General features: G+C 46.4%; 1 protein-coding gene across 1 annotated transcript in view; it reads left to right on the plus strand.

Annotated features, from left to right (window-relative positions):
- The window catches only part of QSOX1 (quiescin sulfhydryl oxidase 1), an 80,863-nt gene that overhangs the window by 15,547 nt on the left and 50,183 nt on the right, over positions 1 to 15,133 (plus strand). The window contains exon 2 of the mRNA XM_053391314.1: positions 13,668 to 13,768. Within this exon, the coding sequence (XP_053247289.1) occupies positions 13,668 to 13,768 (101 nt within the window). The remainder of the gene's footprint in view (positions 1 to 13,667; positions 13,769 to 15,133) is intronic.

A 15,133-nucleotide genomic window follows, 5' to 3' on the forward strand; every position in this document is an offset into this window, starting at 1 on the left:
AATAGCCTTCCAACTCTGCTATTCCTGTTATATGATTCTATGAATCATATTGACTAATATGTGGGTTCAATCAGTCAATCAAAACTCACAGTACGAATCTCCAGGTGAAAGTTGTCGTGCACAAAAATGCTGCAATAAATGTGTTAGTCTCAAGACGTGGGTGGCGCTATGGTCTAAACTACTGAGCCTCTTGGGCTTGCCGATCGGAAGGTTGCCGTTTGAATCCCTGCGATGGAGTGAGCTCCCGTTGCTCTGTCCCAGCTCCTGCCAACCTAGCAGTTCGAAAGCACACCGGTGCAAGTAGATAAATAGGTACCACTCTTGCAGGAAGGTAAACAGCGTTTCCGTGTGCTCTGGTTTCCGTCATGGTGTCCCGTTGCGCCAGAAGCGGTTTAGTCATGCTGGCTACATGACCCGGAAAGCTGTCTGTGGACAAATGCCGGCTCCCTTGGCCTGAAAGCGAGATGAGCGGCGCAACCCCAGAGTCACCTTTGACTGGACTTAACCGTCCAGGGGTCCTTTACCTGTACCTTTTTACCTTTGCAAGACTCTTCATTGCTCCAGCTTTCCAAAGTTTCTGTGGCTTGGACTTTGAGATCACAAGGAGAGGCTGTTCTTCAACTACAGAGGAGTCTCTGGCCTGGTTCACACACCTCCCTAAGCCAAAGTTGAACCATAATTTAACTTTATTAAACCATAGTTTATTAAGCTAACCATGCTTAAACCCCAAGACAAACAGTTTTTCTTGTCCCCCTCCCACCCTAGAAGCCCTTTGCAGCACCCCCCCTTCGCCATGCCCCTTCCCATTGGCTGAATGAAAGAGCCAGGGGATAGGAATCTTCTCCTATTTTCTTTTTCCAATTGCTATTCGCAGTCAATTCCCTTCCTCCATTAAAGAAACAAAAATCTTAGCAGTCTAGACCACAAAACATGATCTAACCAAAACTGAGCAAGGGATCCCATAGATTCCGGTGATCTCACCCTCCCATTGAAATGAATGGGACCAGTGACTGCTTGTGCCTTTAGTTTTTAAGAGATAGATTTAAAATTCTCAGTGTTTTGGTAGCAGATTATGGCCCCCACAAGTGACTGTAATTTCCTGAGCTTTATCTCTCTCCATTGATGTCCTGGTGGTGTTCATTCTTATTCATGTAGGCCATACCTTTTCAGTCTTGCATTCATTACTAATGATTTGTGCTACATAAACCTTTTATTTGCCTCAGGGATAACAGGTGGAGAAATAATCTTTTTCCTCTGCTCTATTGATGTGTGTCTCATCTGTGTTTTGGGGAAAGCATAATCTCTTGTAAAGGAAGTCAATCAATCGGTGCACTGAAGACAAACAGGTACAATTAGTTGCCTTCCTTGTAGGGCAGGGGTCAGCAACTTAAGGCCCATAGGCCACAAGCAGCCCACGGAGGTGGTTTAACCAGCCCCCGAGCTGCCCCCAAACGGAGCTGCCTGCTTGGTGGGTCCCTCCGTGCTGCGCTAAACTGGCACGGGGACTCACTTCCGCGGCGCTGGAAATTGCGTCTGCGCAGACGCAGACACTGGAAATTGCAGGCGCGCGAGCTATCCAGCCCACAGAGGGGTCTCTGCTGGAGTGAACTGGCCCAGGCGAGGTAACCCTTGCTGACCCCTGTTTTCGGGAGTCCCCTTTTCAATTTCCTTCCAATGGGATGTCAGTGAAACAGAGGGATCGGGGTGCTGCCGAAACACCCTGGACTTCTCCCCTGATCATACCTTGCCCTACAGATTCGATTTCCACTCCGTGCTTCAGAATCTATGTTTCTGTGTGCGTGTTTCGAAAGAATCCATTGGTTAATTGCTTCTCCATTCAGCAACGGAAAGGTCCCACGAATCTAACTCTTCCAAATGCTGACTACTATTACTTTTAAACAAGGGACGCGGGTGTTAAAGCCTCAGCGCCTAGGACTTGCCGATCGAAAGGTCGGCGGTTCGAATCCCCGCAGCGGGGTGCGCTCCCGTTGCTCGGTCCCAGCGCCTGCCAACCTAGCAGTTCGAAAGCACCCCCGGGTGCAAGTAGATAAATAGGGACCGCTTACTAGCGGGAAGGTAAACGGCGTTTCCGTGTGCTGCGCTGGCTCGCCAGATGCAGCTTGTCACGCTGGCCACGTGACCCGGAAGTGTCTGCGGACAGCACTGGCCCCCGGCCTATAGAGTGAGATGGGCGCAGAACCCTAGAGTCTGGCAAGACTGGCCTGTACGGGCAGGGGTACCTTTACCTTTACTTATTACTTTTAAAGTGATACTGTAGGGGAAGTTTCTCTCTCATCTGTGCATTTCATGGAGAAATGACTTTTAAAGTGACTTTAAAAGTCAGAGTTTACTCAGAGTGCGCCTACTGCCAAACGTCTCTGGTGTGAGCGGGCTGACCTGTAGTGTTTTTTTCTCCAACCCAGAATCTCTGAGGTCAGTTGGAGCTGGAGCTGGACTTGAGGTGCTAAGAGACTGGGGGCTCCATCTACACTTAAGGTTTGAAGCACGCCATACCACTTTGAACAGTTATGGCCTCCCCCAAAGAATCCTGGGAAATGTAGTTTTTTCAGGGTTCTGACAGTTATTAGGAGACCCGGATTCACCTCCCTGAGCTACAGCTTGCAGAGTGATTTAACACCCCAGGGAACTCTGGAAATGGTAGCTCTGGGAGGGGAGTTGAGGTCTCCTCAAAACACTCAGCACCCTTAAACAAACCACAGTTTCCAGGATCCCTTGGCGAAAGGCACGCCTGGTTAAAGGGGTATGACATTGTTTTCAATGTGTAGTTCAGATTGTGGCTGGTGTTTTACAGGCAGAATACGTATACTGCCTTGCCTAGACAAGGTTGTGCTCCTATTATTTACTCTTCATAATGTTTCCCATTTGCTGATCTTTCAGTGTGGCGTCAGCTGTTGACACAAGGCAGAGGCACCCTCGCTAGCTTGTTTGCTTGCAGCAAACCTTTTTTCCCCAGCAAGACTACACAGCCATAAAATTTAGTTATTTATGTTTGCTTTTAAAGTATTATCCATGTTTTTATTGATAATTATCTTAGGTGTGTGCATTTTTCAGTTTTGGGGGATTAAAAATCTGCTTTATCAATAATTTTATTGTGTGCTCTGCTTTGTGATTAAGCCTCCTCTCAATCTTCCTAAATTGACAGATACCCAGCCTGTCCAATCCAGGGGCTTCATTTTGCCTTCCAATTGTAGGGGGCAATGTTGCATGCACCTGTTTCAGGTAGCTGATCTGGACTCGACTGCTTCTTTGGAATTTCCCCAGCATTAATAAAGCTTTCGATTGCCTGTGCACCCCCACATCCCCCTGCCATCTACCCCCCACCCCAATTGGGCCCACCTAATTTCCTTTTTTAAAAAAATAATATTTATTAAATTTTCCAATTTTTTAAACAAACAAACAAAAACAGAACAAACAAAAACATTAAAAAAGACATAAAGTTCATAAATCATACTTTTAAATAACAAATTTCTCAGACCTCCTCATACTTCTCCTCCTTGTATCCCAGTTAAGGTTATTTGTTCAGCAAATCCTTCATTTAAAGCATTACAGCTTATAAGATTACCTTATTTTTCAAACCCTTTTTTCCCATCTATGTTCCTTTATATCATTACAGCTAGAAACCACTCAATTTCAATCCAACACCATTTAACTTTCCTTAATTTTGCAGTATTTCTGTAAATAATCCTTAAATTTTTTCCAATCTTCTTCTGCCGACTCTTCTCCCTGGTCATGGATTCTGCTCGTCATTTCTGCCAGTCCCATACAGTCAATCAGTTTCATCTGCCATTCTTCCAGAGTGGGTAGATCTTGCGTCTTCCAATACTTTGCGATAAGTATTCTTGTTGCTGTTGTAGCATACATAAAAAACGTTCTGTCCTTCTTTGGCACCAATTGGCCAGACATACCCAAGAGAAAGGCCTCTGGTTTCTTCAAGAAAGTATATTTAAATACTTTTTTCAATTCATTATATATCATTTCCCAGAAAGCCTTAATCCTGGGACACGCCCACCAAAGGTGAAAGAATGTACCTTCATTTTCCTTACATTTCCAACATTTGTTATCGGGCAAATGATAGATTTTTGCGAGCTTGACTGGGGTCATGTACCACCTGTATATCATTTTCATAATATTCTCTCTTAAGGCATTACATGCCGTAAATTTAATCCCGATGGAGGCCCACCTAATTTCCACAGCTGCAGAGTATAAAATGTGCAGGTCTTGCTTCAAGGGGGAAGCTGGGACAAACCTTCCGGGTTTGTTTGTTTTTAAAGAGATGTTGCCTTATTAGGTAAATTATCTTTGTGGCCCTGAAGGTCTTCACGAAAGCACATTTGGCATTTTGTGCCACTTTCCTACAATTTATCTTTTCCAGTACCACGCTGGTGTTTTGCCTTTCCTCTCGCTTTCCTCGTTCTTGTGTTGTCCATCAGGAACTGCCTTGGTAAGCTAACAATCTCTGGGAACCCCGCAAGTTGGGGACGATTCGGGGAAGGCTGAGTAATGTGTTGTGTTCAGAATGGCGCACGTCCGTGGTATGTTTCAAAGTCCTTTTTTACCGGCATCAGGTCATTATGATTACCCCTATTAGGTTAAGTGAGGAAATGGAGATCAAGAGAGTTGCCCAACATCTTGCTGAGTCAGTGGCAGAGATGGAAACGCAAATGCTTCTCCCGTAGGAAGTGATAATTGGCATGTTCTTAGTCCCAGGCTACAGCTCTCGTCATCTGTGGGAAGGACAGCTTGTATTCTGCATGGAATCTGAGGGAACAGAAGCGAAGCAAAATGACTCACGGTGGACGTTGCAATCTGACTTGCCTCTCTGTAGTCTTGGTGTTCTGCCACTCTTGCCTTCTACTGCTCTCCTGGATGTTTCTGTCATCCCCTTGTCAAAATTTGGATTGTAAGCACCTGGGGAACAAACACCGTTCTTCCGTGTATGTTTATTGTGGACACCGAGGCTGTCTAAGTTATTGTTGGCATCCACCTGTCTTGAGAGAATAATAATAATAATAATAATAATAATTTATTTGTACCCTGCCCATCTGGCTGGGTTTCCCCAGCCACTCTCGGTGGCTTCCAACAAAGATTAAAAATACATTAACATGTCACACATTAAAAACTTCCCTGAACAGGGCTCCCTTCAGATGTCTTCTGAATGTCAGGTAGTTGTTTATCTCTTTGACATCTGATGGGAGGGCGTTCCACAGGGGGGGCGCCACCACCGAGAAGGCCCTCTGCATGGTTCCCTGTAGCTTTGCTTCTTGCAGTGAGGGAACTGCCAGAAGGCCCTCGGCGCTGGACCTCAGTGTCTGGGCTGAACGATGGGGGTGGAGACGCTCCTTCAGGTATACTGGGCCGAGGAGTGTGCCTTCAGGGCTGAAGTCAAATTGCTGCATGGCCGCACTGAAGTGACCTCCCCAGGGCACAAGCCCGGGCAGTGTGTATGGAGGTCCTGGGCAGCCCAGGCAACAAGCCTCACTGTGGATGTGGTCCAAAGGAAAAGCACTAGCTTGGCTGCAAGCGTACAAGGCACAATCTAACCATCTTAGGGATGCCATTCCGGAATTGCGTAGGGTTTACTGCTTAGCCTTCTCTTCTCCCGAAGATATCCCACAAGGCAGTGGAGATTTAGGATCAGAGTTTTCCTTCTCCTAGATGGGCTCCTTTCCCAGGAGGACAAGCCCCATCTGCCAACTCACTTCCCTCTACAGCACATGCAGAAACCAACTTTTTGACTGTTGGACCTGCCATTGGCCTTGTCCGCTCAACCACCAGAACTGTGGGAAGTCCCTAAGTCACTGAGGGTTTGAGTTCCATCGGCTGCCTTCACCTGGTTTAGCTGGCCAGGTTGGGTCAGGGGCGGGTCGCCCCGGGTGTCACCACTGAGGGGGGTGACAAAATGCCGGGCGGCACTCACCATGGGGCCTGCAGCACGCCCGAGCCACGTGTCTCTCCTGGGAGTAATGTGGTGGCTTGGGCTCCTGCAGGCTCCGCACTGCCCCAAACGGTACGCCCACCGCCTCCCCCTCAGCTGTAGGGCGGCCGAGTGGAAGGAGGCAGGCAGACTCCCTGGAGGCCCCGAAGAGCATCCTGCCCTGGCTGGCCCCACAGGCGGCTGACCCAATTGGCTGGGTTGGGTCCTGCACAGTAGCTGGCCCTGCTCCTGTCAAAGTTGGCAGAAGTAAAATACGCACATCAGAGGTGCTACAAGGAGAAGCTCCTGCTTCTCATAGTAGCAAACAAGTCTGACCTGGCAGAATTAGTGGTATCGCTTGACCCTGCTCCATTGGCGCATGGAAACTTCCTTGACTGGGTGTGGTCAGTCCCTCTCAGTAATTCCTCTCAGTCCCTCCAGAGCTTTCCTGGTGGAAAAGGGGTAGAGTTCCTGCCTGAGGTCAAGGGTTTGAGAACTTCGGCTGCCTTTAGTTGGGCCACATGCCGAGTTAGTTCCTCCTCCTCGTCCTCTGTGGCCAGGCTGTACTTCTGTACGTTTCCGAGCACAATTCAAAGTGTTGGTGCTGACCTTTAAAGCCCTAAATGGCCTTGGTTCAGTATACCTGAAGGAACGTCTCCATCCCCATCGTTCTGCTCAGACGCTGAGGCCCAGCACCGAGGGACTTCTGGCGGTTCCCTCACTGCGAGAAGCCAAGTTACAGGGAACCAGGCAGAGGGCCTTCTCGGTAGTGGCACCCGCCCTGTGGAATGCCCTCTCACCAGATGTCAAAGAGAACAACTACCAAACTTTTAGAAGACATCTGAAGGCAGCCCTGTTGAGGGAAGCTTTTGATGTTTGATGTATTACTGTATTTTAATATTTGGTTGGAAGCCGCCCAGAGTGGCTGGGGAAGCCCAGCCAGATGTGCGGGGTATAAATAAATTATTATTATTATTATTATTATTATTATTATTATTATTATTATTATTATTATTATATTCTTTAACTCTCTTTCCCCCGCTCTCCAGCTGCCGCTGCTTCCTTTCCCACCCGAACGCTCCAAATTACACAAAAACCTAAGCGGGAAGAGGGGGAAGTGGCCTTTTTGCTTAGGGATAATGCAAAGCAAGCAGTTCTGTTTATTTATGTTAGAGCATCAGTACCCTGCTCCTCAGCCAGAAAGGCTCCCGGGGCAGCAATAAATTAAAACAGCACAGTCCCTGCTCACAGGCTTGCAAACTGAAATGACACCTAAGCGAAAGCGGAAATCAAACCCGGGCACCAGTTCTTAAAACAGTTGGTAAGCTGGCACATTTCAGGGGAAGGATGAGCCTGACATAGCTGGTGGATTGATCCCTCCTTCTCTTAGGACAGTTGAAGGGGCAGCCATCAACTTCTGCAATTTATTTTGGTTACAGTTTTGCACTGCAACTGAGTTGGCTTTGCCTTCCTACGCTCCTGGGCCTTTCCTGGAGACTGCCGGCTTGAAAATGAGCATGCCGCCAAAACAACTACCGTATTTTTCGCTCTATAACACGCACCTGACCATAACACGCACATCGTTTTTAGAGGAGGAAAACAAGGGAAAAAACATTCTGAATGAAACAGTGGATGTATCATTTTTGTGCTTCATGCTGTGGCCACAGACATGTGATCTGATGGTGAATTTGGGGTGACCCAATGCAAAAATCCTGAGAATTCCTGTGGATCCATGCTTTGTAACCACGTTTTTGCACCATTGCAGCCCCAGGCAACAGTGGGTGCGTGATTTTTCTGGTGCAGGCTGTAGCCATGGACATGCTATGTGATCTGATGGTGAATTTGGGGTGACCCAATGCAAAGATCCTGAGAATCCCTGTGGATCCATGCTTTGTAACCACATTTTTGCACCATTGCAGCCCCAGGCAACAGTGGGTGCGTGATTTTTTTGGTGCAGGCTGTAGCCATGGACATGCTATGTGATCTGATGGTGAATTTGGGGTGACGCAATGCAAAGATCCTGAGGATCCATGTGGATCTATGCTTTGTAACCACATTTTAAGTGGGGAACGAAGGAAAAACAAAGAAGGGACATGAGAGGGGTGTGCAGAGAAGCAGCTGGCTAAGAATGCAGGAGAGGGATTTAACGGGAGGGAGGAAAGAAAGGCAAAAGTTTCCCCCCACCCAAGCCAGCCATCTCTCTCTCTCTCTCTCTCTCTCTCCCCCCTCTCTCTCTCCCTCCCCCTCTCTCTCTCCCTCCCCCCCTCTCTCTCCCTCTCCCCCAGCAGCACCGGAGCACAGAGAGGAATTAGAAGGAACGACACTCTGCTTTCCCCTCTGCTTGCCTGGAGGGGAGGGGCTTTCCCTGCTCTTTGTTCCGTTTCAGCAAACACAGCAAGGAAACAGAGGAGGGTGGGCAGTAAGACCCTGAGGCAGAATGCAGGAAAGCAGCCGCTTCCTCTTTTCAGGTTTCCCTTCTCCGTGAAGCGCGATTTGATTTTTGCCTGATTTTTCGGCTCCAGGGACCAGACATTCGCTCAATAGCACGCACAGACATTTCCCCTTCCTTTTTAGGAGAAAAAATCTGCGTGTTATAGAGGGAAAAATACGGTAATTAGCGTAAAGACCTTTCACAAAATGCACAGTTTTGTATGAAGAGTAAAAGTTTATCTAGATCTGCTTCATTTGCATGATTATTGAGCTTTGTAGAATCGTAGTGAAAAGGTTGGGAGGGTCGTCCAACCCCCTGCAATGCAGGAATCTCAGCTTGGGAACCTTGATTGTGAGGTTCCAAAATCTCTGCACATACATTAGCTGTAGGACCATTTGTTGGGTGTGGTAGATAGATAGATAGATAGATAGATAGATAGATAGACAGACAGACAGACAGACAGACAGACAGACAGACAGACAGATGATAGATAATTTATTACGGTCGGAGACCAGCTTATAAAACACACTTGGGGGTACAGTCACAGAAGGAAAACAATCAATTAAAACATTGTACAACAGTAAATTTAAAAACAATGTACAACAATAAACTACCGGATCTGACCCAGAGTCACCCATAGAACCGAGTTTGGGAGATGGTCTGCGCCTACAGATCAGTACACAGAATCTGGCAACCATCCGGGTCGTCTTCTGATCTTTGACTAACAGGAAAAGGTTTGAATTTTTGCTTTTCCGGGAGGTCAGCTAGCCTCACCAGTAGGGGATCAATGGTCTTACTACGTGCCTCTTCATAAAAGGGGCATCTAAAGAACAAGTGCTCTGGGCTTCCCATCTCCCCCAATGAACAGGCGCAAAGTCTCTGAAGGTATGGGACTTTTTTAAAGGCTCCTTCCAGGACCGGCGAGAGCAGGGTTGAGCTTCTGGTGAGTGTAAAGGCCCTTCTTGCATTTTTAGATACGAGAAAGAAGAGATATGCTGCCAGTGCGGCTATATACCGTATTTTTCTCTCCAAAAGAGGCACCAGACCATAAGGCACACCTAGTTTTGGGAGGAGGAAAACAAGAAAAAATTATTCTGAATCCCAGAAGCCAGAACAGCAAGAGGGATCTGGCTTCTGGGATACCATGTGGCTGTTCTAGCTTCTGGCATAACCGTGCCAAGCCTCTTCAGGGCAGCAGGATTAAGGCTCCCCCTGCCCGAAGAGGCTGCGCAGGGCTAAGGCAGAAGCCAGGACGGGCACGTCGCTGAAGGGGCGCTGCGTAGTTCTCCCTCTCTGAGAGGGAGAACTGTGCAGCACCCCTTCAGCGAAGCTGGAGAAGGAACAGAAGGAGACCCTTCTGTTCCTCCTCCGGCTTCACATGACAGGCGCGTTGCTGATAGCCATCTGAAGCCTTTGGAGCGCAGCGGGAACTCGCCCTGCGCTCCAAAGGTTTCAGGTTCCTTTCACTGAAGCCGGGAGAGTCTTGCTCTCCCAGCTTCAGCAAAAGGAACCCGAAGCCTTCGGAGCGCAGCGCGAGTTCCCGCTGGGCTCCAAAGGCTTCAGGAGGCTATCCCTGAAGCCTGGAGAACGTGAGGGGTCGGTGCGCACCAACCTCTCTCGCTCTCCAGGCTTCAGCGAAAGCAACGCGAAGCCTCCAGAGCGCAGAGGGAGCGCTCCCTCTGCGCTTTGGAGGCTTTGCGTTGCTATCGCTGATGCCAAGGAGCCTGCATTCGCTCCATAGGATGCACACACATTTCCCCTTCATTTTTGGAGGGGGAAAAGTGCGTCCTATAGAGCGAAAAATACGGTATATATCTCAATTTTTCCAATTTTATAGTCGGGGCACCTTGAGCAGTCCCATTGTCTCTAAGTGTCTATGATTCTTTGCCTGACCCAACCCCAGGCTTAGAAAGGCTTGAGAGGTGAGGTAACGGAGGCCAAGTTTCGATGAGTTCAGCAAAGCAATTCCAGTAAATCTGTGCCTGAGCTGGGATTTGTAGGTCCATGTGCAGCCTCTGTCTTCAAGGTTGTCTGCGCCATGTAGTTTGGCCATGGATCAAGCATGTGGATGGGCGAGCATCTTTGCCACTCCCATGAAACAAGAGTAAGGCGTGGCAAGGAATGGGAATTTTAACAAGGGCTTCCTTAATCTCCAAGACAGATGGGACCAAAAGCCTAGGGTGGAGCAGCTGGGATTTGGGCTGCTGTTGTGACTCCCTGCTAAGGGTGGCGACTGAGAGTGTCTCCTGATGCAGAGGGTTCGCAACGTGCCATCTTGAAACAGGTCTCTCTTGGTTAACACCTTCTGCTGTTCCCTGTAGTAACATGTCCTGAGCCTGAATTTGAGTTCCTTGAATTTGCTCAACACAATGTTTTGACTGATGTCGAGGGAATACAGTGGTAGCTCGGGTTACAGACGCTTCAGGTTGCAGACGCTTCAGGTTACAGACTCCGCTAACCCAAGAATAGTACCTCGGGTTAAGAACTTTGCCTCAGGATGAGCACAGAAATCGTGTTCTGGCGGTGTAGTGGAGCGGGAGGCCCCATTAGCTAAAGTGGTGCTTCAGGTTAAGAACAGTTTCAGGTTAAGAACGGACCTCTGGAACAAATTAAGTACTTAACCCGAGGTACCACTGTAATGGAATGAGACTAAAGATGGCAGGGTCAAGACTGGAGGCCCAGAGGCAAGCAAAATGTTGAGCAAACTTGTGGGGTTGGGGCGGGGGGTGAAGCAGTTCAGTCTGTGCCTGAGGAACCAGCTCAGAGTCAGCTCTTCTGGACCAGAGTATTCCTGGTAGATGCAATATGGCACATGTGGCTCCTACGATTTTATTCATACAACATCCCCGCAAGGTAGGCAGATTATGACTGGTCTGAGGTTGCCCACTGGACTTCATGGTCCAAGCTGCAACTTGAATCCAGGTTTCCCTGGCCTTAGTCTAACATTTTAGTAACACATGAAATGAGCCTTATCTGGGTCAAGCCAACTGTCTGTCTGGACCAATAGTCTTCCTCTGTCAGGCCCAAATCCTGATACTTTAGGATTTTTTAAAGTGCTAAGCACATATGGAGCACCACTGTATTTCTTGCTGTTCTTCTTAAGCCTCTTGCAAGTATAAGATATGGGGACAGTGAAACCTCATGAAAATCCAGGTCAAATAATCCCTGCAGTAATGTCCAAATTAACATATTTTCTAACAGATCGAGAAAGAAGACAATTTCTTGGCAAAACAGCAGAAGTGTATTGATTATAGTAAGAGATATGGTTTTGAGCCGAATAAGATTTATGGATTTATGATGTGCTAATATTTGTGAAGGAGCGTTATGGAATATATATCATTTCTTACGAGGTATAGATCAAGGCCCTTATGAGAATGCTGCTTTAGAATTATTTTAACATGGGATCATCGCCGGTAGGAAGATTAAAGCATATCTTCTGGGTAAGCGTTTGGTTAGTAACCTTATTGTTAAGTGGTTATTTAGAGATCATGGTTTTGTTGTTCAGTTATGATTAAGAATCTTATTCATTTTGTGTTATAATTACATATGCTGCTATGATAAATAAGAAATAAATAAGAAAATGGGAGGGACCCTTTTGTTGGCAGAAGCCAACAAACTTCCAATCCCCACAGACTTTTGTTCTTTTCAAAAAGTGTATTTCCATTGCCCTTCATCAGGGATTTTCTGGGTTGTTGGTACTTCCTAAAATGTGGTCTTTGATGGTTTGAACCTTTTCTATGCATTAGAATGGGGTTCTTGACCAACTTTATAAATAAGACAAAAAAAATTTTTCCCCCCTTCCAGTAGCACCTTAAAGACCAACTAAGTTAGTTCTTGGTATGAGCTTTCGTGTGCATGCACACTTCTTCAGATACCTTTCGTGCATGCACACGAAAGCTCATACCAAGAACTAACTTAGTTGGTCTTTAAGGTGCTACTGGAAGGAAAAAAAATTTTTGTTTTGACTATGGCAGACCAACACGGCTACCTTTCTGTTTATAAATAAGATGATCCCATCTTACACAACTCCTTATTAAATTGCCACACACACACACACACACACACACGTCTGTTCATGGAGAGTGACAATTTCAATGTCTAGATAAATATATAGAGTTGTATAGTCTGTATGTGAACTTCAGCCTTTCCGGCCATTAAAAGCTCTCCAGTCTTCTCCCAGGTCATGGTCTCCTCCTCCTCCTCTTTGATTTCATCCTTCTCCTTACTCCTCTTTCAACCTTCACCTCGGCTGGCCTGCAGGGCCCCTCCTCCTCCTCCTCTTCACTTCTGTTCCTGCTTCTCCTCCTACCTTTCGCTCCCATGACCTTCCTTCCTATCCAACTCTTTGCCTCTCTGGGACATTAGGGAGGCTCAGCCAGTCTCCGTCATAAGCTAAAAACCACACGGAAGATAATACTAGTCAACTTTGTTCCGGTAATTTTTCTGTACTCTGGAAGAATGAGCAAGTGTATTCCTTAACACACAGGTTTTCAACCTTTTTGAGTCCACAGCGGGGGAAAAAGAGGGACGGAGGCCAGTGTTGTCCATGGCACCCCTGACCATGCAAGGCACCCCAGGGTGCAACAGCACACTGGCTAAAAACCATTGTCTTAACAGAGTGGAAAGGAAATAACGCCATCTGTCTATCTATCTATATCTATCTATCATCTATCTATCTATCTATCTATCTATCATCTATCATCTATCTATCTATCATCTATCTATCTATATCTATCATCTATCTATCTATCTATCTATCTATCATCTATCTATCTATCTATCTATCTATCTATCTATCATCTATCTGTCTATCTATCATCTATCTATCTATCTATCTATCATCTATCATCTATCTATCTATCATCTATCATCTATCTATCTATCATCTATCTATCTATCTATCTATCTATCTATCTATCTATCATCTATCATCTATCATCTATCTATCATCTATCATCTATCTATCTATCTATCTATCTATCATCTATCATCTATCATCTATCTATCTATCATCTATCTATCTATCTATCTATCTATCATCTATCTATCATCTATCTAAAATACACTGGACGCTCGGGTTGCGAACGTGATTCATGCGGGATGCACGTTCGCAACCCATAGCAGTGCGTCTATGCATGCGCGAGTTGCGATTCGGTGCTTCTGTGCATGCACGACTGCCGAAACCCGGAAGTAACCCGTTCTGAGTCCATAACCTGAAAAAAGGCAACCTGAAGCGTCTGTAATCCAAGCTATGACTTTAATCATTTTTATTCTGCTGTCTGTATCTTATTCCCCCTCCAGATTGGAGACCTGCTGTGACTCTGGGGGTCCTAGACTGTGCTGAGGCGAGCAACCAGAAAATCTGCTCGGATTTCGGGATCACCGGCTACCCAACACTGAAGGTAAAGTTGCCTTTGGGGTAGGTGAGGGCAGGTTCAAGGGTGACGGCGCTGCAGCTAGTTCAGTTGGATCCTCCTATTGCGTTTAGGATTGATGCTGAATGCCCCATGCCTTTGCAGAAGGGTAGCAGAGAGCAGGAGCCCCCAAACTGAAGGAGGGGGCCCTTTCTGTAAAACCAGGCCTTTTTTCAGAAAGCAAAGCAGGAAAATCTGGTTTGCCTGTTCAAACGGAGAGATTTGATTGATCATATTTCTATGCCGCTTTCTCAAATCGGCTTACAAACAATAAATGACAGCAGCATAAGAAAACACAAAAGAACGCCACAAATACAATGTAAATAATATAAAACAATAAATCATTGCAATAAAATAATTGCAATCTTTAAAGCGAAACTACAAAATAAGCCAAACATCACAATTACAGCAAGTCATGTTATATGATTAACAAATCATTTATAATCTATAAAACAACATTAACAGCATTAACAAAATAGTGACTGGGGGGGAAAGCTAATTGCTGTTAAGTTCATACATACACTTCCCATGCTCCCATGCTTCATAATCTTTCACTCTGTTCAGTTTGTTAAAATACGCATAGAATACACACAACGCCCATTGCTAAGCCTTCTCGGCCCAACGCTGCTCCTGCTGGGGTCCTCAGGTCATGGGGCAGACTGTGGGGCAGGGCTGGTGGGAGCCAGTGTGCTTGTAGGCACTGGGCGCTGGATGAAGGTCCTGCTCACCTGTCTCATCTCAGTAATGGAGCCGGCTCTTATACTTCCCTCACAGCGAGGATGGATGGAGCAAATAGGGTTACCTGTGTGTGCCTGCAGGAACCCTTCCTAAACAAAAGATCTCCCTTGCCACGATGTCGTCAGAAGCGCCTATAAACTTTTACTAGCCTACCTGCCCTCACATACCTGTGTTAGCCAGTTGCGGTGATGATGGCAGGGAGGAGAACCGTGGCTCTTCTGGTTTACAAAAGCTTCCCCACCTAGCTATCTGGAGGTGTTTCTGACTCACCTGCTTTGCCAGGCAAGCAGAGTGGATTTTTATTTTTATTTTTAGCAAGAATTTTTATTAAGAGGATAGAAGCTGAAAACAGCTGTGTTTAATAGAAAGCAGCTGAACTGATTTTGAAGCACTTTGCTTGTATGCAAAATATTTTTTGAAATTGTTGTTGTTGTTGTTAATATACTGCGCTTCATCTGAAAATCACAGGGTGGTTTACAACATAAAAATGCAAAATGAAAACACAAAATACATAACATAACAAACACCCCCCCCCCAAGTGGTTGCTTATAGCACTGGGCTGGAGAAACTCCCCCATTCCCTTACTTCCACCTGAATAATAATAATAATAATAAT

This window comes from Podarcis raffonei, chromosome 6 (genome assembly GCF_027172205.1).
Source record: "Podarcis raffonei isolate rPodRaf1 chromosome 6, rPodRaf1.pri, whole genome shotgun sequence".
Classification (NCBI taxonomy): Eukaryota; Metazoa; Chordata; class Lepidosauria; order Squamata; family Lacertidae; genus Podarcis; species Podarcis raffonei.